The following is a 27,105-nucleotide window of genomic DNA, read 5'->3' as shown; positions in this document are numbered from 1 at the left end:
GAAAGAAGCCGTGGTAGATATATATGTACACACACACACACACACACACACACACACACACACACACACATATATGTATATGTATATATATAAAGAAGCTGTGGTATATATATATATGTATATATATATATACACACACATATATATATATATACACAATGGAATATTACTCAGCCATCAGAAGATATGAAATAGTCATTTACAATAACTTGGATGAACCTCAAGATAATCATTCTGAGCGAAATAAGCCAGACAAAAAAGTTGAAAACCACATGATATCACTTATATGTGGGATATAAACCAAAAAGCAAGAAATGAACAAACAGAGACTCATGGCCATGGACAACAGACTAGTGGTTACCAGAAGGGAGTGGGGAGGTAGACGGGGTAAAGGGGTCAAATATGTGGTGACAGAAAGAAATCTAACTATGGGAGGTGAACACACAGTATAAATATATATATATATGCCTTACTGTTAAAGTGTACAGCTGAAACTTATTGGATTTCATTAACCAATATCACCATCAAAAAGTAAATAAAAATAAAAAATAATTTTAAAAAAAAGAACACTGTCTTTCCATTTGTTCAAGTTTTCTTTGTACCTCAGAAATCTATAAAATTTTCTTTCTGATTCATATTCACAATTTCTTTCTAGGGACTTGTATGGTTTTGTATGTATTTTTTCTTGATGTGGTAAAAGAGTCTTTTTAAAAACTATATGAATGCTATAGATTTCAGTATACTAATCTTGTTCCCTGTCATCTAAATAAGTTCTCTTATCATCTGCAGTTTTTGGTTAATTTTCTTACCACCTGCAGAGTAGTAATTCCACCTCGTGCCTTCCAATTTTTAAAACTGATTTTTCCTTTCTATTACTAAACAGCCTTAACACCAACAAATCTAATTTTTTGAAAGCAAATGTTTTCTGAACTTCCATTTAATATTTCTGAATAATGAAGCCTGATATAATGTCTGATACATATTTAATGTCATTTTATTTGTTTTTCCCTCAAACACAATTCTCCAAAAGACCTGAATTTTGTCAACATGGTTTGTTAACTATGGTACTTTTTAGGCATTTAATAACCCTGTGCTGGTAAAGAATGACCCATCTTAGCTCTAAGGGTGAAGAGAGGCACATAAAGTATAGGTCACCCCTGGTGCATGGCAGTTGCGCACTAAGTATTTCATTAGCTGGTGTGGGGGATGTGTCTTTTGGTCGCAGACTGTGATTTCTTCCCCACTTCTGCTTTTCCTCTCCCCACCAGCAAAGCCACTCAAATCTGCAGGAAGTAATTTGGAGAGCTGACTGTATATTTAGATGACTCTGTTGGAATTTATCCAAGCAAACAATGCCATGACATGCATGGGGACCTATGTGGGAGGCTACATCTAGAATTTACTGGAGGGAAAAACCGAAGCCTTTCAGATTTTAAATACACAAGGGACTCACGATACAATATTACACTGAACACTAGACGGGGCAAGATCTGCCTGCCTGTTACCTTCTGCAGCATTTTCTAACTGCTCTGAAGAACTCATACCTAGGTACACAAACCTTCCTGATATTCAGCCATTTCTCTAAAAGGGCATGTTATCGAAAGAGGAAGAAGAAACAATTGGTTTAGTCAAAAAGAGGTATTTAGAAAATGTACTTTGGCCCTATAGCCATGCTTCTCATGTTTTCAAGCTTTTCAGTCTTGGCACAGCTCTTCCATGATAAATATGATCATTTCCATCTTAAAACAAACACTTGCTTGTGTAGGAAAAGGAAATGGAGCCCTCAAGGCTATTTCTATCTCCCTAAATCCATCCAAGAAAGGCCAGTCAATAGTAGTTTTTGTCTTCACTTGGAAAGTTGGTATTAGAAAGGTCTGCATTTAAGGGGTGAAAGGACGAGGACTGGCTTCAGAGGTAGAGAGATGGTGATCCTAGGACACACAGTACCCCCCATACCTTGGTGAGAACCCAAGGAGGCCATTTGCCAGGCAAAATAAAACCAGCGGAGCCTTGGCTGTTTTGGGTCATAGAAATAAATGTAGATGCTGTTTGGTTTAAAATGCCGGCAATTCCACTTGCTGGCTGTACCTTAACCCGGCTCTGCATCACTTTTCTCAGCTATAAAATAGGGATAAAAACAGTATCTACGACACAGAGGTTTTGTGAGATCCAAATAAATACATGTTAAGAGCTTAGAAAAGTACCTGGCAAGTATCAAAAGCTCAATTAATGCTCACTCTTATTATCATCAGTATCAAGATATATGCTCCCCATGGACTTACAGTTGACATCCCATTTATAGTAAGAGGAGATCCAACTCTGGTTAAGGTACAACTTTAAAGATTCCATTCTCTTTCAATTCCTTCTGTAGGCACAGTTACAAAGAGTGTTCTTTAAAAAAATCCTTCTCAAAATGAAAATACATGAAATCTAACATAGTCAATCTCATAGAAGCAGAGACAGGATGGTGGAGGCACCAGTTTAGATGATGATATGCAGTCACCATCGTAGATCAGGTTGCCTAAAAGCAGAGCCTGAGATGGGGATTCTTGTTCAAGTGATTCTGGAGGGCAGTGTTCTCAGGAGGAAGGGAATGAGGAAGAAAAGGCTAAAGAAATAAAAGGCTAAGTGAGAAGGGGATTTCGGCTGGAGACTCGCTTCAGCCTGACCCCCAGGGAGCTCTGGGACACATGCACCCTTGTATCTGTCAGTCACTGGCCACATTCCAGGGGTGGGGGTGGTGGGGAGGGGTAGTCTTCTTGGCCAATTGGCTCTGTTGGACCAAGGGTAATTCCCCAGAGAAGGTGGCAGCTGTGAGTGGCTTTCAGCCAATATATATGACAGCTGGGAGGCAGGCCACTATGTCTGGTAAAGCATAACTGGGCAGGGCACCAACTGTATCCCTTATAATCCTCCTAAAACTCATCCACATGTATAGATCTATAAAACATAGAGCATTAAAAAAAATGTGCAATATTATTTACATACCTTAAAATATATACCACAGAAGAACACTGCGAAGCTAACAAGGATATTTACATATTAAAGAATACATATCAAGAAAAAAAATCAAGTTGTGAGTCAGAATTAGAATATGGTTAGTCTGCTCGAAGGTGCTTGGCTGCTGTTCTCCCCATGATTTGTTTGCTCTGTATCAAATGACTGTTGCTAGTCCTGATCAGTGAGAGAAGGGCCTGATGAGATGACTGTGGTATGAGTCCCAGCCCCACACTAAACAGCCGAGACCTGGTGATCTGAGTTTCCTTCAAGGGCATGAGCTGGCTAGTGGCAGAGCTGGGACCACAGTCACCTGCAGGATGAGGATGAGGATGAGGTTACAGTATATTGCACACTGGGCTGTGGTAGGTGCATATGAGAACATTTTATAAGGTATACGTAAAATATTAAGGCATTCATTAATGCTTTTAATGTACTATATATCCCGTAGGCCTTCATCTCTTGTTTGGGTTTAGTATGCATTAGATTTCTAGTATATTTCCACAAATGCTTTTTTCTTCCCTGCAATTAAGTTGTACCATTTAGTTTGTCTCGGTAGCATAGGGAGAGAGTTAGCTCTGGTAAGTGGCAAATTCAAGATTATTGATTTTCCCAGATATCAAGGAAATTTGACCTGCTTTATAGGGATTGCTTCAATAAATGTAATTAGAAAAAAATAAAATAGTCTCATAGCAGTAGAGACTAGAATGGTGGTGGCCAGGGGCTGGTGGGAGGGAGACATGGGGAGATGATGGTCAAAGGGTATAAAACTAAAAAAAAAAAACACCCTTCCCTCCAAGTGTTAAACAATTTTTCTTCAAACTATTAAAACACTGCAGTTTATTTTCCTGGGTTCGGTTATATTTCATTGAGACATGTTTATGGTATCTGACACCCAGAATTTAAAAAATAAGGTATTATAGAAAAATGCAATGGGTACTCTCTTCTGCAAATAATTCTCTTTTCTTTCAACTGCTTATAGCACAAAATATTTTAGGAAAGAATACTACAAGGATGATTGACTATATTCTTCCTCCTATTCGGTTAAAACATACTCAATTATTTTTTTAACACCTGCCAGATCAGCATTTTTAAGCTTCATTTGCAACCCATTAGAATATTATGAAATAAATTACATTTTAAAAAGTAAAATAGAACAGAAACTATTAGTGTGAGTCATATGTAGTAGGGGGAAATCTTGTTTTGTGAGACTTCTATTTCTGTTCCGTCTATGTAAACTTGGATGAAGGAGTGTGTGTGCTGGGGGTTGTGATGAAATAAATTTCTTCCTGTGGGTCCCAACCAAGAGTTTGGTAAACACTGTACTAGGCAGTTGGCAAAATGCCTTGTTCTACTTAAATTATCATTATTTCTCAGAGATTCTGCACAGAAGACTCAGTCATTTAAACATATTTACAATTTTCAAAAGAATAGTAATACAAAATAAACCTGAGTCCTCCTTCAGCATATCTCAGTATCCTAACAATGGCAATGATTAGTTTTCCCCTTAACCTTCTCAATGGCCCAAACGTGAGCCATTTACCACGGCACTGCAACTACTGCTTCATCATTACCGCTTTATTCTACAAATATTCACAAGGTGCCTCCTCTGTGCCTAGTTGACAGAAATGAACAAGACCCTTAAAGGAGTTCACTGAGTGTTATTTTTGAGAAGCAGCTGTTTTCTATTTTCATTGAGAAGAAAGGTGTGGTGGCCACTTGGCCTGCATATCTAGGTGTTTCTAATAGAGAAATCCAGAGCTTAAAAATGAATGTCTGGTTGCAATAAAAAAAGGCAACAATTTCTACTTTGTGACAAATAATTGGAGCAGAAAAAATGCACGCAAACTACTTTATAAAACTACTCACTCTGTAACAATTCATATATTACTTTTGCCAGCTCTAGTGTTGTCATTTGAGGACTATGTTTATCTTTATTGTTTGTTCAGTTTTTTCCTTTTTTGGCCTGATTCCTAACCCATTGTCTGTCATGTACATTGCAAATAATCTTTCCTAGTTTGTCCCTGGTTTACTATAGACTGTAAGCTCCCTGCAGGCAGGGGCTCTACCTGCTGTCTTCTTGGTGCTCCCCGTAATACCCAGAAGAAGAAAAGACATGCACCAAGTACCCAATCACTTTTGCTAATGAATAAGGAAAAAGTATGGAAGTGTTTACCTTGGAGGAACAGGTAGCCTGGGGCACAATGAGTCTGCATTTGGATTCTGGGTGTAGTTGGAAGAACTCAAACTATAAACACACAGGAAGGACCCTGGAAGCAGAAGATACGCAGTCTGTACCATCTTCCTATATTGTGCCCATGTTTCCAGGGGAGCCAGTAAGAAAACCACAATCATTTTATGAAACTGGTAGGTAGACAGAAAAAATCACTCAGATCTAGAACACAGGCCGACAGGCGACCTAGAGACAAAAAGAATGAGCATACTGTCTGAAGTCGAGTTAGGTCCTCTCTTTCTCATTCTCTCTCTAAAAGCTCAAATTCACAACTAAAATGATTGGAACTTTTACTCTATAATTGGTACTAAAGTGATCTGAAGGTTATTTATTGTACAAGCTTGGTATTTTCAACCCAGCCTTGCAAATAACTTTTTAAAATCTGGTATACCATTTCATAGGCAGATAAAATTGGCAGTGGGTTGTCTCCAATTTCCCTTCATTTTGTGTTTAACACTTAAACCACAAATCTGAAAAGGGGGCTCAGAGCAAGGTACTTCAGTTATACAAATGTTTGGTACAACTTACCACCATCCCACTGGTAGCCACAGGCCCCAACATTTTGATGAAAGAACATACTTACGGGCAATCCAACCAGAAGCTTGTGGGTTTCTGTCTAGGACTGGATGTGCCCATGTGCACAGAGCTCTCTGACCCCTGTATGACCCTGCCTTCAAGCCCTAAATGTCTGCTGTCTATACTCTCTATGGAAGGCCACTACCCAGCAGTGAGCAGAGAACAGCTAGAGTTTCAGGTAAATCCAGATAAACCTGAATGAAACGGAACGAGCTCAAGAGATAATGTTTATGACCTTTTCCACACAAGAGGCCCCCACAAAGAAGGACAATCTCCGCATTTCCAAAGAAAGCAGTGTCAGGGTAAGGTGTCTCACGTAGGTCTGCACAGGTTAGCCCAGCATGGTGCCCAGCCTCAGGGGGACGAGCCCGTCTCTCGGTGCCTACCACTGTTGTTTGCAAAGAGCTGGATGTCTTCGAGGGTATTGAGCTGCTCTTCAGGACAGCTGGATACACAGAGGACAGTGGAACCAAGCCTCCCGTCCTTGACTTGCAGATTGCAGGAATCCGTGAAGAACACGTGCCTGGGAGACAGAGGAAACAGGAGAATGTCTTAGAGGATGTCTTCTCATTGGAATTAATTGTGGTTCTTACAAAAATATGCACATGCTATCAAATGTGGGAGTAACTAAGCAAACTTTTGTAATCAAACGTTTCAGCATAATTTAATGTATATTATGCTTCCTGGGGGTCATCTAGAGAGCCACACAGCTTAGGAACCACACTCAAATGTCAACAAAACTTCTCTTTTCCAGATTCAGCATTTTCTAAGGGATAACACTAAGGAGTTATCTGAGGAAGTCACTAAACTGGGGCTAGCAGTGGCAGCTCCCAGACCCATGCCCAACACCTCTCCAGGTTGCTAGGATAAAGGGATGCCAGAGGAAGGGTCCTGTAGGTGGTCCTCTAGGGGAGGGAATAAAAGGTGTGCGTGCGTGCGTGCGTGCGTGCGTGCGTGCATGTTTGTGGAAGGGGGTCCTAGAAGCCTTTTTTCTCTCCAACTGGGGATGAGAGAAAGGGAAGTGGTACAACAGGAGATAGGGGAACAGATTTCCTGGATGTATGATAAATATATACTTTATTATAAGTAAATTTTAACTGTGGTAAAATACACATACCAATTTACCATTTTAAGTGTACAGTGCAGTGGCACTAAGTACATTCATATTGTTATGCAACCATCATCACCACCCACTCATAGAACTCTTCATCTTGCAAAACTGAAACTCCCCACCGCCTCCTGACTCCAGCTCCTAGCAACCACCCTTCTACTTTCTGTCCCTATGAATGTGACTACTCTAGATACCTCACGTAAGTGGGATCGTAAAATATTTTTCTCTTTGCGACTGGCTTATTTCACTTAGCATATCCTCAAAGTTCATCCATATCATAACATGTGTCAGAATTTCCTTCCTTTTTAAGGCTGAATAATAACTCATTATATGTATACACCACATTTTGTTTAGCCATGCATATGTTGATAGACATTTAGGTTGTTTCTACTTTTTGGCTATTGAGATTAATGAAATATAGACTTTCAAAGTGGAATATTTATCAACACTGCATTATGAATACAATGTGACACAGGAGCATGGGTGCACTTGGGCAGCCCCTTCTTCTTCCTGTCTCTGCAAGTGACACCCCCAAGTGCAGAGGGAATGCCCTCAGGTAATCCACACCCTGGAGTACAGAGATTCCCGTTCAGAGGCACCACTCGCGGGTAGAAGTGGTCTGGTCCGAGATTCGTACTTGGTGACTCCACACTTACACTCGGGACCTTTTTAGAGCCTAAAGATCTCTGTCCTAGGAGCTGCTCTTGATCATCAAATCCCCAAAATTGTTGCAAGGCAGTCAGTCTCCATCTTAGAAAATCATGGCCAGGGAGTTCTCTTCCTTCTGGAGACTCCTATCTTTTCTCTCCCCTTCCAGTTTGTGTTGGAGTTGGAGGGGGGAAATTTGACTCTACAGTGCTGTGGTTGAGAGTGTAGACAGGGGAGGAGGGTGGGACACAATCTTTCACATTCCCCATGGAGATCCAGGTATTTCCGCACTGAAACAATACTGTGGCCCATGTACACTTGGTAACATATAATTGGTTAAAAATTGATACTTTTTGATAATAATAGTAACAAAATTTACTAAGCCTTAGCTCATACAGGTCTCAATGGATCCTTAAAACAACCTTGTGAGATGGGCCCAATAAACCATACTTAAAAGGCTGAAAACTCAGCTCAGAGAGGTTAAGTGCTACCCCAAGGTCACGCAGCTGAAAAGCAGCAGAGGCTGAATTGGATTTTCGGACTGGCTGATTCTAAAACCTGTGTCCTTACTGCCACACACATGCCTCCCTTTTATGAGCCAGACCCACCGAGTTTTGAATAGGAAAAGTTTCCAGGCTCAGAATGACTTAATTTACACAAAGTTTGAAATACAGTGCCTCTGTAGGTTGGGGATTTACTTGAACACTTACTTTTTTAGGGTCATGTCCTGCCCTGAAAGAGGAGCCCCTTCTATTGGGGAATTCTTCTTGCCACACACGTTGCCAAAGCTGTCATAGCCAAAGAGGAGTCTTCCCGTGGCTCCAGCCGCCACCGAGTAGCCCGTGATGAACATCTGGCAAAACCCAGGCGGCACATGAGAGCCTGGCCAAAGGACTTAAGAACTGGTACTCCCACCCCCCGCCCCCTGCCATCCCTGAAAACTGACATAAAATGAACTCCCCAGCATCACTGCACTTCTCTCCCTCAGCAACACTGTCAGTCAGGACACTGCTGCCACTCTAACACTTGCTTTAACAGGTCGGCTAAGAGAATGTTCTAAAACGCTGAAACAGATTCCCGTCTTCTCACCCTCTTCTCCAAGAGTCTGTCATTTTTTCTTCTTAGCCTAAGGTCACCAGGACAGCTCAATTTTTTTCCTTTGAGGATCTTCTTTTATCTAAGAACACCAGGGTATGCTACTTCTTTCCCTGAGTTTCTGTCTATGCATCCGTCTGTCCATCTGTCCATCTATCCATCCGTCCGTCCATCCATCCATCCTTCCATTCTCCCTTCCTCCTTTCCTTTTTCCCTTTCCTGCCCTCCTCCCTTCCTTCTTTCCACCCTGTTTCCTCCCTTCCCTCTCCTCCTTCTCCCTCTCCGTCTCTTCCTTTTTCTTTTAGCCTTATAGAGGACTCTGACCCTCAAGAGTTGAGACAAGTTGATATGTACTAAAATATCATTTATAATAAGTGTGAAAATGGTGTTTTGAAATATGCTTAAATACACAAAATAAAGAACCTCAGGAATCTGCGGGACAAGAACACCTTGCAATTTATTAGTCGCTTTTATCCAATTTTATAATGAACGTGGAATATTTGAAATTTCAGCTCAAAATTTCAGTTGTTAATATGCCTGACGTGCCTTCTACCAAGATTGAGTATTTATCCTCCCCTAACACAAACTTAATGTTGTAAGTTCCCCAATATACAATGCATTGAATACTATTAATCCTCCCAGTACTGATAGAATTATTCCAGGAGAGAGGATATAGTACACAATTCAATAAAATATAGTATTGATACCATTTTCCTAAGGCACATTGTCCCAAAGCCAAATACATTTCAGATCTTCTGCACTATTAATCTAGAAATCAATAAGTCTTCAAGTACCCAGGTGTGCCAGAGACTGTTACTGGGGTACAAAGATAAACAAAATCAAGTTCCTGTACTCAAAGAACTTAGCCTAGAAGACAAGCAGGACATTTAACTTGCAGACATTCCTGGAGGAAGGCTCCCCTCACCCCAAGCACCTCCTCAGTCTCGTGGTAGACTCCAGGGTTGAGTGAGTCACCTTTCCCGGTGGACAGACCCCTCAGCCTTTACTTCCTTTACTGCACACCCACTTGGCTGGCACAGCTGATCCAACCTCAACATACTCTTCTCCTGCCCTTCCAACATGGAATGTGGTGAGATCCTGATTGAGTTGGGACTTAGGAGGAGGAAAAGGCTCCCATGCTTCTGCCCAGTTCACCAGAGATCTAATAATGAAGTGATACTTTCCACTTACCAGCATTCATGTCACTATCTCCCTTGGGAAACTCGTGGGAGGAGTGGAAAGTTTTGGGGGATGAGTGGGAGAGGATTTTGGTAATCCTGAGTCCCTGCCATACTATACTTCTTTAAACCATCAAAACTTGGTTTCAATTTCAAACACACAATTTCAATTACATGTGACAGGTGATTCAGTAGGTGTGTGTACAAGGTAGGTGTGGCTACCAAGGTCACCTTGGATGGTGCTGGGGGTGGCGGAGCGGGGGAGATGGAGTCTTGAAGACTAGTAGGAAAGGGTGAGGTGGGAGAGGTAAGCAGAGGCAGAGACGGTCCAGACTTTGAAACATTCTGTTCTATGTGTCTTATGAATGTATAAACAAAGGCTGACATTCTTTCTATCTGCAAAAGACCATCCTTGTTTACAATTCTGGACCCTGGCCCCAGACCTCCTTTGTCCAGCCCTCACCCTGGGCAGCACCACCAGTAATAATCCTGTCTAGCAAGTCACCAAGGTCAGGATGCCACAAGACCAGAAAAACTACATAGCAGAGGCAGAAAAAAAAACTCCTAAATATCTGTGGTTTAAAAATGTTGCCGAAGATATTAAAAGGCAGTCAGCTAAGAAAGGACTCTCATTATCATTATTCAAATTTAATGTAGTAAGGAGATCAGGCATATTGAAACTTTCAGGTTTATTTTGCAAATGACATGTAATTTTAGAGCAGTTGGTGGCTCTGCGCCACCTCTCGGATGGTTCATAACTGTTCAGGCTATGATGTTCCCAGACGGCCATTGGGCTAGGAGTTCGGTACTAGGTTTGCTGTACTAGGGGCTAGGGAAGACCATTAAATATAACGGCCCGAGGTCAAAGCTGCCAGGCGCAAACAGGACAGCTGCTCCGTGCATTTTTACAACTGCAGACCAGACAGAAACACCAGCCGTCTGCAGGTCATTAAGGAAGAGGTGTCGTAGATGCTCAATTTCTCTGAACTTCTAGAGGAGAGCTCCAAGGGCCACGTATATAGGCAACACAGAACATATGGTTATATCTTTCAGGCCCAACCTTCTACTGTGCCTGTAACCATGTCTGTCCATGTGAAACCAGTCGGGAAAGTCAACAAGTGAACAAATCTTTTTCTAAAGAAAGAGGAATAAATATGATATTTTAGAGTCTAGTCCAACTTAAGTCTTTTCAACAAAGGTAATTACTCTCTTGTAGGTATTATCAGGCTTTATAAATTAATCATTTACCAGATAGCAAATACATGTCCCAATCTGGAATGGATTTCATGAACGTGGTGTTTGAAGAAACTGAGGCTTTTTCTGCTGTTACCTACAACTCTGAAATAAGTATCAAAGCATCAAGATTCAGTTTCTGAGAGACTCTCCCAGGACTAAAATGGCAGAGCCTGATGAGGTCCACCAGCAATCATACATACCTGGAAACTAGGAGGAAAAAATGGGGAAAATATCATTACCTATCTAACTTGAGGGTTTATATCAAAGGCTTGTTTTCCCTGTCAGCTGCTAAACACAATGCACCAAGAGTGCATTTGTTCTGCTCAGCTAAAGTAAGGGTAATTTATTTCTAGACTCACCCTGGATTTTCCTGTGTGAGAGGAACAGCAAACACTTGAGAAACATTTTAATTTTGAGGACCGAGATGGTAAAAACAAACTTCTACCAGGCGAGCTGAGGTAAGAGACCACACATGGGCTAATCAAATACCATTGAAAAGGGTAATTCTCGTTTCCTTATGGGACTTTCTCTTAGAAGGAAGCCTGCAACAAGACAGCCTCTCCGACTGAGCGAGCCTGGAGGTTGAGACACCTGACAATTCCCCAGGACTGATGTTTATTCTGCCACCATAGCAGGTGTCTCTTATTGCAGCACCAACTTTCACCTGGTACCCCCAGGAGCCTTGACTTCTCCAGGAACGGCCCTAAGCATGCGATTTACATTTGGGGCAGTTATTTGAGGACATACACTCTGGCACCCACACTTACCAAACCCGTCCAAAAAAGAAAGAACAGGAACAACCACTGCAGATCTGTGCATTTCCTATAAATCTGAGGCCGCCACTCTCTTGGGCCGGGGGTTCTCTCTGCAGAAACCTTCCAGAAAAAGAGGGGAGAAAGTAGAAGAGAATAAAGCACTATACGGTTCCAACCTGGAAATGGAACCCAAACTGGCTTGAAGACTGCTTAAAGTAACTTTTTTTGTTTGCTTTGTACCGTGGCCGCCCAGAGCTCTCCTGGAGCTCGGAAACACCAGCTCGTGCGGAGCGGATGTGAACTTCCCAGTCGCCAAGTCCCTACCTAGCGGTGCACCTGGAGGAGGCCCGAAGGTCGTGCGAGCGCCTCAGCACCGCACTGGGGTCCGAGGTCCGGGCGGGTCTTAATCTGCGCGGATTGGGGGAGGCGGAGGTGTCTCGGCAGGGAACTTGCGTGCAGCAGGGGCGCGACCCGCCTTCCCCCCGGGTCCCTACCCCGGGCCCCTTCCCCCGCGTGGATACTCACCAGGTGCGTGGTGCCGAGGCACCGCATCCTGCGCTCCGGGCCGGGACTGAGGGCCGACGCGGCGCCCGCGGCGGCCAAGACCAAACGGCGGGAAGGGGCGCAGCGCCCCCAGGCGGCCTCCTCCAAGCGCCGCCAACTCTGCTCGCGGCCCACACCTGCCCGGGCGGGTCAGCCGCCCTTACCTGTTCCGAAGGAGAGTTCTGGCCTCCTCCCTCAACCCCCATCCCTCCACCCCCGGCCCCGGGACACCTGCCTCTCCGACGGCAGCGCGGGCGGTCCCCAGGAGGGTCCGGACTGCGGCCTCCTTAGCGGGGCCCCGCCAGCTCTGAGCAGGAAGTAGGAAGTCTCAGCCAATCTGTTCTGAGTGGTGAGGACAGGTATGGTTTTGCTGTATGATCCACAGCGAACAGGTGAGTAGCGCTCACCTGTGCCAGATTCCATTTTACTGCTTTACAAGCATTATTAAATAATCCACACGGCAGAAACTAGCGTTATCCCTAATCTGCAGGTGAGGGAAACTGAGGCGCAGGACAGCATTGATGTCACTCGCGGCGGAGACAGACAGAAAACTGTACGGCGAAACGCTGAATCCAGACACTCCAGGAGATGCTCTCAAGGTCGGGCTCCACAAACACCCGTGCGACTCTCATGCGGCTGCCGTTTTCACCAGAACAGTGGCCTCTGATGGCTCCCACAATCTGTCCTGGAGAAGCCCAAGTCTCTGGAGGAACGCGGGGGGTGCTAGGAAGTACAAGAATAGAAACCCGGGGTCGGGGCTGCTGAAGATGCCCTTTATCTGCGAGTGTTGCAGGTGGGGCGGGGCGGGAGGAGATGCTGAGAAGGGAGGTGGGATGAAAGAATTTGATGTTCTGAGGTTCTGCTCTTACTTCTCTCCTATGTTGCCTTGGGACAATCACTGCCCTGCTCTTCACAGTTGAAATTCTAGTGGAATTAAAACAGCTGCAGACGGACCCCCTCTCCCCATTCACTACCTTCCCCCCAAACACACAGGCACCACCAGGGCTGCTGGGTGACTGTTTCTTTTCCATACCGCTTCTCCCCTGAGGGCAGCGACTTCCCCTGGCTGGAAGAATATTTATCAGAGTAGCTGAAAGGCAGGGGATCATGAACTCACAGGCCAAATAACTAGACATCTGAGAAGTACAATTACTATAAAAAGATCACAATTGAACACCTATCATCTGAAACTGAGTGATTAGAGCTGATGGACCAATGTTTTTAAATAAGCTTTTAAATATATTTAAGAAGATGAGGGATGACAATAGCAATATGAGTCAGGAAAAAATAAAACTAAAATGAACAAAAATATTAAGCATGAAAAATGGAATAGTTGGAGTGAATATTCACTGATGCTATTTATTAATAATGTAGGATAAATAGTAGAAAAGGTGAAGCTAAAGAGGAATTTGTAGTTGGAAGAGCAGTTTCAACACTCCAGAGGCAGCAGGAAAAGGTTAAAAAATAAGGCAGCTTATTTTAAAATTTTTTAGTTAATATTAAAGATAGAACTAAAAGAGAAAAGGAATGACATAAAAATGGAGAGAGGGAAATATTGACACATAACATAAATTTTAAGGTTGAAAGGAAGAAATACACCTCAAAGAGAAAGGGCAAGTCTCAAGCCACATATGTGTATATATATGTTTCAAATACCTTTATTGTTTGTTTTAGGAATTTCCTAAAACTCCATTTACTGGAGCAGTAGACCAGCTACCCAAAAAGCTTTCATCAGGGCAACAGCTCCTCATCAGAACCACAGATCACTATTCTAGGTTATCACATGACTATACCATTCGAGTCTCTCTTCAAACCCTCCCTTACTGCATCCATCAATCAACTATTATATGAAAACCTTTCCTAATCGGTCTCACTGCATTGAAAGACCCATCTTATACCAGACCCTAAAAAAATCTATAAATATCCTATTTTGAAACACATCATATAGGTGAATATTCATACATTCTCAATAATACTAAGTAAAAATAAATCGTCATCGATTGCCTTTAGAAGATTCTGGGTGCAAACTCATTTCGAAAGCTGGTAAATAAAGGGAAAGAATCAAACACATATCCTGCCTCTCTTATATAAATCAGGGTAATTCTATAACTGATGAAGGAGTTTTCTGGCTTGTAAGAGTGGAAGGAATGATAGAATTTAGGGTATCACAGTTTTCCAAACATCACAAAAAGGGACAATTAGACATTAACGACATCTCAGTGAAGAACACATTGCCACTTGTGACGTAGTCATTACAGGAAAGTCCACCTAAATCTACCAAAGTATAAGAAATACAAGGTATAGAGGGACAAGTCAAATGACACCACAGGGATGCCACCAGTAACATCAAAAATGGGAAAGTCTTCAGACACATGACTTAGTGTTTTAATATCGTCATCAACAATAACAACAGCAAAAAGATTATAAGAAAAAATGAGAGGGAGAGGAAATCTATAAATTAAAAAAGACTTGGGAGCTATTTCAACTAATTACACTATATGGGCATTGTTTAGATCCAGGATAAATCAACTAGAAAAATAGAAAGAAGGCAGTTCAGAAGACAATCCAGGAAATGTGAATCTTAATTGGATAGTTGATGATTTTAAGTAATTTCTATTAAGGAATTTGGGAATCCGATGATGTTATTTGGGTTAAATTTAAATTTAAAGCAGAGTCCATAACTTTTAGATTTATATACTGAAACTTTGACAAAATGATAAGCTAAGATTTGCTTTTAAAATATCCAGGGCAAAGGGAAGTGGGTGGAGGTGTAAGGGAAACAAAATTGACCAGCAGTTGTTAATTGCTGATGTTGGGGGAAGTGTACATTATGTTGGGAGGTTCATTGATTTTTTTTTCTTAATTTCGTGTTCATGAAACATGTGGACAGTACAGCCACCAGGCTCCCTTCCTAAATGTGATCCTTGGAACATAGCTCCTCAAGCCCCAGGGAACCTTCAGTTTGGTCAAAAATAATTTTTTACTACAAAAGGTTATATATGTTAACTTACCTTATTTACATATACAAGACATTAGTTATATTCTTTTGTGTATATCACATATCACCCTCTAAAGCTGTATATAGTATATATATGTTACATATACAACAGCTCTAAGTTATAAGACGTAATAATATAATCACCCTGAACCCACTTCCCATTTTAAGAACTGGAACATTACCATAACGTTCCTCCTGAATACAACCCTGCCAAACTTTTAATCTCACAGATAATCATAGTTCTGAATTTTGTTCATCAACCCCGTGCTTAAACACTCTTATTTCACATTATCTTATTCTTTAAATAATATAATTTAGTTTGCTTTTTAGGGGATGCTATAAAAAGTGGTGGTATATGGTATAAAGTTTGGAACTTTTTTCACTTATGTTTTTTTTCATGGTTGGTTTGAAAATTGAGGCTGGTCCTTCATAGACTTAACCAAACTATTTAACCAGAGACTTTATGACTTAATATGGAAGCACAGAGCAATCAATTTTGTTGTACATAGATGCTTGCACTGCTAGGGGCTGACTGCTGGGTCAAATTTCTTGGCTTTCCTTTATCCATTTCCATTCAGCGTAGTTGTAACGTTATTTGTATAGCAATCAGATTTCTCATCTCTTGGGTGTCTACATTTGTGCAGAGCAAAGCCCTGTGAATGATCTCAAGACACTTCCTACTTTACTTTGCCAAGTTTTGTACCTATATAATTGAGTTTTGAGAATTCCTTATGTAGTTTAGATACAAGTCCTTTACCAGTTATGTCAAGGGGCCCCCAACCTCCAGGGCTGTGGACCTGTACCGGTCTGTGGCCTGTTAGGACTGGGCTGCACAGCAGGAGGTAAGCAGCGGGTGAGCAAAGAAAGTTTCATCTGCGTTTGCAGCCGCTCCCCAGCACTAGCATCACCACCTTAGATTCACCTCAGATCATTAGGCATTAGATTCTTATAGGAGCAACCGGTCCCTGGTGCCAAAAAAGTTGTAGACCATTGAGTTATGTGACTGGCAAATATTTTCTTCCAGTCATTCTTAGCCCAAACCATCATCACCATCTCTCTGCTTCCACATTTGCCTTTCTGTAATCTCTCCCTCCACACAGCTGGAACAATCCATTTAAACATAAATTAGGTCATTACCTCTCTGCTCAAAGTCTCTCCGATGGCTCCCACCCTTCTCAGATTAAATTCTGAATCCTTGACATGAATCACAAAATATGTGTCTGGCCACATCCCAGAGTTTTTCTAAGGGTTTGTAACGGTCATGTTAAACAGAGCTGAATCATGCTGGGGGCCAAGTTTTAAAGAAGAGTTATCACATTGTCTCAAAGAAATGTCTGAAGGCTTTTAATGGTTTTCGTTTTGTTTTGTTTTGTTTTTAATGCCTGCAGCACCTGGTCTTCCTACGTGGTCTCCCATCCAAGTACTAACTAGGCTCGACCCTGCTTAGCTTCCGAGATCAGACGAGATCAGGCACGTTCGGGGTGACATGGCTGGTAATGTTTTTGAAATATGTATTTCATCATTGAAGCACTTAGTAAAATAAAAAATCTACCAACCATGTTCTCTACACATAGGTCTCTTTCTTGACTGCAGCCCTCAGGAAGCAGTGCTTGAAGTCCTTGCTCAAGTCAAACATCCCCTCTTCTATGAAGCCTTCTCTCTACTGGCTTCCTAATCTACCCGCAGTCCTAACACCCCACAGACAAAATGGTTCTCTCATGTTTCCTTAGCTTTGTGTTCACATGTAGTGATTGAATGCATATCTGTGAAACCTGTGTCTGCCTTACATTACTACTGTGGGAAGGACAAGTCTATTAATTCACTTTAAAAATATGCATATATACTGCATCTAATCAATTCAAAACCTCTCTTTTTTTCACATTTTAAAAACTGAAATTGGAATAACTTAAGTGATATAATTAGAAAGCATAGTTTATCAGTGTTTTTTTCTTGGTAGTACATAAAATAACGAATGGCACCTTGAAATTTATACTTACAGTTGATTAAATATGGAATATAAATTCTGTGCGTTTATATTCCTGTCTTCACTAGCAAAAGTTTAAGCATTCCTAAGACGGTTCATTATTTTTGCCATATTACACTTAAATATAAATTGAGTTGGATGTGGGCATCACTTCCTCGCTTCCAAACTGCAGACCTTATCACATGTGTGAAAAGGCTCCAGAAACTGCAAAGCATTACACATATGTTGAGTATTTTTTCACATTTGACGATTACTAATTAATATAAGTAATTGACACTTTTACGTTCTGGCCAGACCATTCCAAGGGCCCAGGGGTCAAATCGGGGCTAACTTGCCTCGCCGAGGTACACATCCGCTTCCTCACCCGGAGCCAGTCCCTCCCTACGTCACAGGCACCGAACAAAATAATCTCGCCCAAAGGCCCCTTCCGAGCCTGCGCGGGGAGTAAGGCGCAGGCGCAGCGCACTCTGCGCATGCGCGGCAGACGGGGTCGCACTCGGACTCCCGCGCGGGGGCACGCTGTGCCGGCTGACCCGCTCCTGTTCGGCATGACGAGCTGGGGTCTCGCTGCTGCTTCCCCCTCACTCCAGCGCTATGGAATGCCTGCGGAGCCTGCCCCGACTCCTGTCGTGCGCGGCGGGGCTGCCCCGGCACAACCTGTGTGCTATGGCTTGCGGCCTGACTCCGCGCGCCGCTATACTACTTGGAGGGAGCCTGGCCGCGCGGCTGTGCAGACCCCATCGGCCCCGCCTGGCAGGTACTGCCCCCCAGCCCTCCCTACTGCCTCTCCGCCCCGCGGCGCTGGGACGCTGGCCCCTCACCGCCCACTCGACCCGCGTGGCTGAGGCTGCCCCGCACCGCGTTCTCAGCCTCGATCTTCGGGTCCGCGCGTGGGGTTTTGTCAGCCCAGGTCCGCGGGCAACCCGGGGCGCCACCGTCCGGAACGCGGCCCTGCTGGGATCCGACCGCCCGGCGCTGTCCTCCTCGTCGCCCCTTGTGCAAATCTCCCCTTCTGCTCTGGTGAGGTTTTTAAAAACCTGTGTAACTTTTAGTCGTACTCAGTTCTGAAGATTGGGTTTATCCACTTGAAATATTTAAGTATTAGTTTTGTTTTCCCTGCTTTTTACCTCTTTCTTGTGGAAACAGTTATACATTTGTCTAGTTGCCCAGGTAAGGAGTGGAAACGCACCTGGAAGTGAGACTTCACAGTAAGTTGCTCTGAGAAAGATCTGACTTTGTTTTCAGGTCCTGTGCAACGAGCCAGACAGGGATCAGATTGAGGCGGGGAAGGAGGAATCTGAGTTATTTTTTCACCAAATAATGAAGCACGACGATACGTTAACATTTTCACAGATGTGAAAATGTGGGTACTCATTGCTCAGAAATAAAAGGCGTTAAAATGCATAGTTTCTCAATAGTGTGCTGTCCTCAAATGTGTTCTTAGTTGTGTTCTCAAAAGCCTCCCAAACTCACCATATCCACCTCCTTCCCCATACTCGGTGGTGAGTTTTTCTGAATTGGGTTCACCCCGTAGTCCCTCCTTCGATAATGCTTGCAGACCCAGGTTGAGTCCATCTTATGTTTTAGGACAAACATTGAGATTTCAGAATCTTTATCCAGACAGTGCTTTAACGTGTGACTAATTAGCAAATGCTGATTTCTAGCGCTGACGTTTATCTCTATTCAGCTGGCTCTTAGTTTGTGTTTTGTAAAGGTGCTAACAAATTACATGAGTCATTAAATGTAAGTAATGAGAAAGATTAAGGTCAGAAATGGGAATATATCTGCGCGTTCTGTGGAGTTAGGACTACTTTGGAAGCATAAAATAATGGGTAATTTTACATCTCTTACCTATTCCTCTTATGTTTATTTTTTTGTCAGATATTAAAATTTACTTGGTTATACTTCAGAGCTCACTTCAACTCGGTCTAATCATGTTTTAACTTTATTTTCTAATAAGATCATTTCAGTTCAGTGGAGTCCGCATTCCAGTTGGTTATTTTATAGGTATTAATGATGAAGTGTATAGTTTATCTGAGCAAAAAAAGTTAATACTTAGAAGTCTGTAGGTCAAGCAAATAATTCTGGTATTGGAATGCTGAAAGATCAGGTGGTACTTGAGATCTATGTTTTCTAAAATATATCTACCAATATAATTTGCATGAAGAGCCTTTTTAAATCATGTAAAAAAGAATGAGCATTTTAATCTCAGGACGTTGTTGTACAGTTTATCCAACTCTGAGATACCAATAATAATTAGAAAAGAGTGGTTTGAATCCATAAATTATTCTGATGCCATTACTTAAGCCATTACTTTTAAAAATCATTCCCTGTCAAACCTAATGCAATTGCCTACAAATATTAAAATTAAAAAATAAAGGTGTTTCTTCTTTTTTCTCTAGGAAAAAGTTTCAAAAATTAGTAAAATAGTCTGAAGGTCTCTGCATACTATGAGAGAGGGATCTTAGCTATATGTGAAAAACAAGCATATGATCACAGAGTATTCTTTAATTCATTCTTCAGGTGAAATGCATCGGTTTATAACTTCTGATGTCTCTCAAGCCACTTTAGCCAGTGTAGCCCCAGTGTTTACTGTGGTGAGTATGTATGTTATGTTTGATAACTTACAGAAAGTACTTCTCCTACTTTTCTAAGTTAACAGGATTGGACTGGTGGGCCACAATATTATTTTTTGTTTTATAATGAATCATTATACTTAAAAGTAAGGTTGTTTTTGTGTTTTGCTTATTAGCTGGTGACCTGGGTTGCAAGGTAGATTTGCTTAACAGCACTCTTGAAACTGCTAACGATTGTGGAGCTGTTTTATATTAGAACAGGTCATTCAAACCACAGTTCAGAGCTTCCTACTTAAATATAGGCAGACCTCGGATATATTGCAAGTTCAGTTCCAGATAACCGCAACAGAGCAAGTATCTCAATAAAGTGAATCATAATCTTTTTGCTGGTGGAGGGCCTTGCCTTCAGTATGTAAAAAACACAACATATATGAATAGCACTAAAGCAAAGCGCAGTAAAACAAGATATGCCTGTACTCAGGGTTTCCCCTTGCATGTATTAAGTCCTTGAAAGCTATTAGCTTCCTTTGATGTAAATTTCCCTTTCACACTGATACTTTGTGGTACTTGTTACATATTTATATTGATCTTATTTTTGCTTATGAGAACCAAGCTATATATGGTAGGCATTTATTATGTTATTAACACAGCATGCATGTGTTTCCATGGTAACAATACAGGACTTGTACCTTCAACTATATTTCAGAGTGTATCTTTCTCAAAATGCATATTTAGTAGTAATTGGTACAGCCTAGTACATAATGATTTATTAAATATTACTTGACATCTTCAAACTTGACTGTGAAAAGGTATTACAGAAAAGTATTCCCTCTGCTTTACAGGAAATAAATACATTTTCTGCATTGTATCCTCTCTCCAAACTATCAGAAGAGGCCTTTTCTGTAAATCTTTATTGGTTCGGCATTGCCCACCAGAGAGACTTCATAGCCTCCAGTAGATACTTAGATTCACAAAATAAGCCACAGTTGGTACCAGTCTATTCAGAAAAATAAAAGGGAATGCAGAAGGGCCGCATCAGGTGTTTCCTCTTCAAGAGAAGTCCATGCAGCCATCCAGGGGCTGCTTTGTGACAGCTCAGGTGAAAGGAGATGGTATTCTCAAAGATGGAGGTGAGGTCCACCTTGGTTTAGAATCCCCATGCCCTCTAGTGCCAGTATCTCTTGTCACTGTCTCAGAGGCACATCCAGTACTCCCACACGGAACATGGCCAGTTACAAGAGCCATCACATGGCTTCTCACCAGATATCTATAATTCGCTCACCGGCCTTCTAATCCGGTGCAGTCTACCAGTCATCGGGCATTTTTATCATACACAATGTTACCTAGTAACGACTGATACTCCTTCATCGCATTTCCAAGGGAACCAAAATAGAAACTTAATTCAAGTCAGATTTGTCCTAGCAAAGGAAAAAGATTTTTTTTAAACCTTTAACTCAAAACTGAATTTAACCTAAAGAAGAGCAATTATGATTTATATCTGTATTTTAGTATTTGGGAGATATCATAGTACCATATGGTATGTTATCGTAAATAGCATACTTGGAGGAAATAATATTTTGTTTTTACTCTCCTCAGACAAAATTTGACAAAGAAGGAAATGTTACTTCCTTTGGTAAGTATCAATAAGTTTTTCTAAGTCACCTTTTTAAATCATATACTGTGAGTATATGGGTGTGTAAATGAAGGAGGAGATCCTTCTTCAGCATTGTCCTTCAGTCCTCATTGAAAGTGGCTGTACCTGGACTATGCATATTCTCCGAGAATTTTTTTTCCCGTCAGGAGCCACATTCACTTTAACGTGATGTTAAAGAGATATTGGTGTGCAGCTGGAACACAGAGAAACACTCTTCCCTTTTGTTTCTCCTTTTTAGTCTCCCTTTCACTGCCTTAGTCCTCATATTCATCTCCTGTACCATGTTTAAGGTGTCACATAATACCACTGACATTGCAGTGGCAGTGGTTGACTGAAGACAGGAGGGACAAGGCACTGAATGGCAGTCAGATGGAACTCTGCCAACATTGGCTGTAAATAAAACTGAGCATTACTTTATTGTCTGACTTCAAATGCAAGTTTCAGTTCACTTCCAATTCCATGATTCTATTTCTGCTATTGCTGATATCATAGTGGAATATTTTGGGTGTTTTTGCTCAATATCTCCTTCATAAGATTGTTCTATATAGAGCTGTGCCACAGATGTGGTTTGATGTTACAAGTACAGATAATACTATAATCAGTATCATTTTTTGAGTTTATTATGCTTTCTCTTAGGTAATTTAATTTTTAGGTTGGGGACTCTAGTGTGACAACTGACTTTATTTTCTCATTTTGTATTAGTCTAAAGAAAGAAAATTGAACTTATCTCTTCACAGATTTAAAATATGATGATAACGTAGTGAGAAAAACAGAAAATGTAGTAATGTACAAATCATATTTTAAAAAAAAAAAAAAGGTGACCTGTCTCTAGAGCTAGAAATTGATACTGAAGGTTTCTAACAATGTATAGCTATGGTTTTTATATTGGTCCCAAGGCACTTCTAAGTACAGAGAAATTTTATGAAGTATGGGTAACAGGAGAAAATAGCGTTTGACCAGATTTAACATGAGTCTGTTTTTGAAGTAAAAGTGATTATTAAAAAGACTCATTTTAGCTTTTGTTTCTGGTAATAATAGAAAATTCTCTGGGTGGGATGATGTGCTCCAGTATGAAAATCTCTTCAATTGATTAATTTAGCTCTTTCTTTTTATTGAAAATATTTCTTTTCTAGAAAGGAAGAAAACTGACTTACATCAAGAATTAGGTCTTCAAGCCAGAGATTTGAGGTTTCAGCATTTAATGAGCATCACCACCAGAAACAATAGGATTATCATGAGAATGGAGGTAAAGGATTTTATTTCATCTACATTTCTCCACAGCAGTCTTATGAAAGTTATGCCCATAGGCTAGTGGTTACCAGAGGACTATAGACTAGTGATTACTAGTGGGGTAGGGGAAGTAGACTGGGCAAAGGGGGTCAAACATAGGGTTTAGGGGGAGGGTGAAGTGGGTAAAGGGGATAAAATAATATAGTTGCCGAAGGAAACTGAATTTTGGGTGGTAAACACAATAGAATATACAGATGTCAAATGATAATGTACACCTGAAAATTATGTAATTGTATCAGCCAATGTTATCCCAATAAACTTAATTAAAAATTAAAAAAAAAAGAAAGAAAGTTATGCCCTGGCTATTTTGGTCAATACCTAGGTTAAATATAATTCTGTAACTAAAAGAGCTATGTAAAATATAAGATATTTTATAACATGTTCTTAGGAGTAGAATTCATTTTATATGGTTACATACCTATGCTCAGCTGGCATGACGTTGCTCTATTCTGTCTTGGAGAAGTTCTGACAGTGGTCTCCATTCTCACCTTTTGCATTTAGTCTCCAGTTTCTGAAATGATAAGAGAAGTATGTGTGATTATAGTATCTACCAAAACCATATTTTAGTTTTTCACATAGCCCAAGATCTGCTTTAAAGTTTATAATCTTAAGTTAAATTTTTATTTTTATGGTAAGCTTTCTAAAATATATTTATCTTTCTCATCTACTTAGAGTACACCAAGTATGACTTTCTCTAGTAATTCAGAATTAATATGAACATAAGTTATTATGGTAGGCTAAAGTTTAGGGTTCAAAAATAGATGAGGAGACACAGGTCTCAGTGGTATCGACCCTGCAGTGGACATGAGATTTGCTTTCTTCAAAAAGTCTTTGATGGCAGGTTTTTGTCCATTTATTTAGAATTAATAAAAAATAAAATAAAAAGAATAGAAACTGCCTTCTCCCAAGTGATTTTCTCTAGGAAACATTCTTCACTTTTGTTATCAGAAGCTAGCCCCCTTTAAAACAGTATCTCTTTAGTAGAATTTTAGTCATATAAGTGGTATGTATATAGGTATTCACTGTATAATTTTTCAATTTTCTGTATATTATAAATTGGAAAAAAATTTAAATCTAATTTTTATATCACTAATACAGTGGCCACAGATTACCTTTGTTACTCTTCTAACAGAAGATGCTAGTCTTTCTCTTTAGAATTAATTTCTAATTTCTGTGTTCTTTTTTTAAATTTTATTTAAATTTTTTTCAGTTACAGTCAACAATGTTATGTTTCATGTGTACAACATAGCAATTAGACATTTATTTAACCCACAAAGTAATTACTCCATAGCTCTAGCACCCACCTGACACCATACCTAGCCATACAATACAATATAATTGACTGTATTCCCTATGCTGTATTTTACATCCCCATGACTGTTTTCATAACTGGCAATTTGTGCTTCTTACTCCCTTTACCTTTTCCACCCATCTCTCCAAGCTGCCTCCCATTTAGTGACCATTAAATTGTTCTCTGTATGAGTTCGTTTTTTGTTTGTTTTTTTTTTCCTATTTAGTCACAGGGCTTTCAATATCTTATTTTTGTTACTTTATTTTTTATTTTTTTAATTACAATTGTCTTTCAATATTATATCAGTTTCAGGTACAGTGTCGTGATTAGACATTTTACTTAAGTGATCCCCCGTAAGTCTTGGAACCACCCAACACCATACATAGTTATTCAGTATTATTGACTATATTCTTTATGCTGTACTTTACATCCCTGTGACTTTTTTTGAAACTAGCAATTTGTACTTCTTAATCCCTTCACATTTTTCACCCAACTCCCTAATCCTCTCCCAACCGGCAACCATCAACATGTTCTATGTATCTGTGAGCCTCCTTCTGTTTTATTTCGCTCTTTAGATTACACATTTAAGTGAAATCATATGGTACTTGTCTTTCTCTGACTTATGTTACTTAGCACAATACCCTCTAGGTTCGTCCATGTGTCTGTCCATTTTTCCCAGCAGCATTTATTGAATAGACTGTCTGCCCCATTATATATTCCTGCCTACTTTCTCTTGCAGTTATGGACCATATAGGTGTGGGTTTATTTTTGGGCTCTCTGTTCTGTTCCATTGTTCTATGTACCATGCTGTTTTGATTGCTATAGCTTTGTAGTGTAGTTTGATATCAGGTAGCATGATACCTGCAACTTTGTTCTCTCTCAAGATTGTTGAGGTTATTCGGGTTTTTTTGTGGTTCCATATAAATTTATAATTGTTTTTTCTAGTTCTGTGAAAAATGCCATTGGTATTTTCATAGGGATTGCGTTGAATCTGTAGATTGCTTTGGGTAGTATGGACAGTTTAATGATGTTCATTCTTCCTATCCATTTATTTATATCTTCCTTAATTTCTTTAATGTCATAGTTTCCCGAGTACAGGTCATTTACTTCCTTGGTTAAATTTATTCCTGGATATTTTATTCTTTTTGATGGAGTTGTTTACTTAATTTCTCTTTCTAATAGTTCATTATTGGTGTATAAAAATGCAACTGATATCTGAGCATTAATTTTATATCTTTATTGATTTCATTCAGTAGTTCTAATAGTATTTTGATGAAATCTGTAGGATTCCCTTTATATGTAGTATTATGTCACCTACAAATAATGACAGTTTTACTTCTTCCTTTCCAATTTGGGTGCCTTTTCTTTTTCTCATCTGATTGCTGCGGCTAGGACTTCTAAGTACTGTGTTGAATAAAAGTGGTGGAAGTGGACATCTTTGTTTTGTTCCTGATCTTAAGACGTTTCATCTTTCCCCTGTTGAATGTGGTATTAACTGCGGGTTTATCATATGTGGCCTTTATTATATTGAGGTATGTTCCCTCTAGTCCCACTTTGCTGAGTATTTTTATCATAAGTGGATGCTGGATTTTGTCAAATGCTTTTTCTGCATCTATTGATAGATCATTTTTAGACTTCATTTTGTTTAGGTGGTATATCATATTGATTGATTTTCAGATATTGAACAAACCTTGTTTCCTGGGAATAAATCATTCTAGATTATGATGTATGATCCTTTTAATGTATTGCTGAATTTAGTTTGATAATATTTTCTTGATTTTTGCATTTGTATTCATCAGGGATATTGGCTTATAATTTCCTTTTATTGTAGTGTCTTTAGGTTTCATGATAATGGTAGCCTTGTAAAATGAGGTTGAGAGCTTTCCATCCTCTTGAATTTTTTGGTATACTTAGAGAAGGATAGGTGTTAATTCTTCTTTGAATGTTTGGTAAAATTCACCTGTGAAGCCATCTGGTCCAGGGCTTTTGTGTGTTGAGAGTTTTTTTAATTACCGATTTGATTTCATCAGTAGTTATTCGCCTGTTCACATTTCCTTTTTATTCCTGATTCAGCCTTAAAAGATTGTGTTTCTAGGAGTTTATACATTTCTTCCAGGTTGTCTAGTTTCCTTTATTTCCGTGGTGTCAGTTGTCACTTCCCTTTCATTTCTGATTTATTTGTGCCCTTTTTTTTTTTTTTTTTTTGATGAGTCTAGCTAAAGGTTTATGAATTTTGTTTATCTTTTTAAAGATCCAATTCTTGGTTTTATTGATCTTTTCTATTGTTTTTTTAGACTCTTATTTATTTCCTCTCTGATCTTTATTATTTACTTCCTTGTACTCACTTTGGGCTATGTTTGTTCATCTTATTCTAGCTCCTTTTGTTGTAAGGTTAGATTATTTGAGATTTTTCTTATTTTTTGAGATAGGCCTGTATTGGTATAAATTTTCCTCTTGGAACTGATTTGGCTGTGTTCCATAGATTTTTGTGTCATTTTCATTTGGCTCAAGGTATCTTTTGATTTATTCCTAGATCTCGTTAATCCATTCATTGTTAATTAGCTTGTTTTTCAGCCTCCATGTGTTTCTGTGTTTTTCAGTTTTCTTATAATTGATTTCTAGTTTTATACCATTGAGATCAGAAGATGCTTGACACGATTTCAGTCTTCTTAAATTTTTGAGACTTGTGGCCTTAATGTGTTCTGTCTTGGAAAATGTTGCATATGCACTTGAAAAGAATGTATATTCTACTGCTTTAAGGTGAAATGTTTGAAAAATATCAATTAAGTCTATCTGATCTATGTGTCATTTAAGGCCACTGTTTACTTGTTGATTGGGTGATCTATTCATTGATGTCAATGGGATGTTAAAGTCCCCTACTATGACTTTATTACTATCGATCTTTCTCTTTACGTCCATCAATATTTGCTTTATTTATTT

General features: G+C 40.1%; 2 protein-coding genes and 1 pseudogene across 7 annotated transcripts in view; 1 reads left to right on the top strand and 2 right to left on the bottom strand.

Annotated features, from left to right (window-relative positions):
• Nucleotides 1-12,696, bottom strand: part of SLC44A3 (solute carrier family 44 member 3) — a 78,159-nt gene extending 65,463 nt beyond the window's left edge. For 2 of the 5 annotated variants that reach the window (XM_006919537.3, XM_006919538.3), the window contains exons 1-5: nucleotides 12,355-12,501; nucleotides 11,842-11,949; nucleotides 8,276-8,418; nucleotides 6,193-6,329; nucleotides 5,174-5,267 (exon numbers count right to left, since the gene is read on the bottom strand). In XM_006919537.3, the coding sequence (XP_006919599.1) occupies nucleotides 5,174-5,267; nucleotides 6,193-6,329; nucleotides 8,276-8,418; nucleotides 11,842-11,949; nucleotides 12,355-12,381 (509 nt within the window). In that variant the 5' untranslated portion in view covers nucleotides 12,382-12,501. The other 3 variants (XM_015595359.2, XM_015595360.2, XM_015595362.2) reach the window with 2 other exon arrangements.
• Nucleotides 12,697-16,749: 4,053 nt separating this feature from the next.
• LOC112469088 lies at nucleotides 16,750-16,868 on the bottom strand (annotated as a pseudogene).
• Nucleotides 16,869-17,822: 954 nt separating this feature from the next.
• Nucleotides 17,823-27,105, top strand: part of MRS2 (MRS2, magnesium transporter) — a 32,321-nt gene continuing 23,038 nt past the window's right edge. For both annotated transcript variants that reach the window (XR_001517618.2, XM_006919536.3), the window contains exons 1-4: nucleotides 17,823-18,111; nucleotides 19,878-19,951; nucleotides 21,527-21,563; nucleotides 22,718-22,830. Coding sequence is in view for 1 of the 2 variants with exons in the window: in XM_006919536.3 (XP_006919598.2) it covers nucleotides 17,949-18,111; nucleotides 19,878-19,951; nucleotides 21,527-21,563; nucleotides 22,718-22,830 (387 nt within the window). In the remaining variant the exon portion in view is untranslated. The remainder of the gene's footprint in view (nucleotides 18,112-19,877; nucleotides 19,952-21,526; nucleotides 21,564-22,717; nucleotides 22,831-27,105) is intronic.

The sequence above is a fragment of the Pteropus alecto genome, unplaced genomic scaffold (assembly GCF_000325575.1).
Source record: "Pteropus alecto unplaced genomic scaffold, ASM32557v1 scaffold106, whole genome shotgun sequence".
Taxonomy (NCBI): Eukaryota; Metazoa; Chordata; class Mammalia; order Chiroptera; family Pteropodidae; genus Pteropus; species Pteropus alecto.
This window is presented reverse-complemented; position numbering and strand designations above follow the sequence as displayed.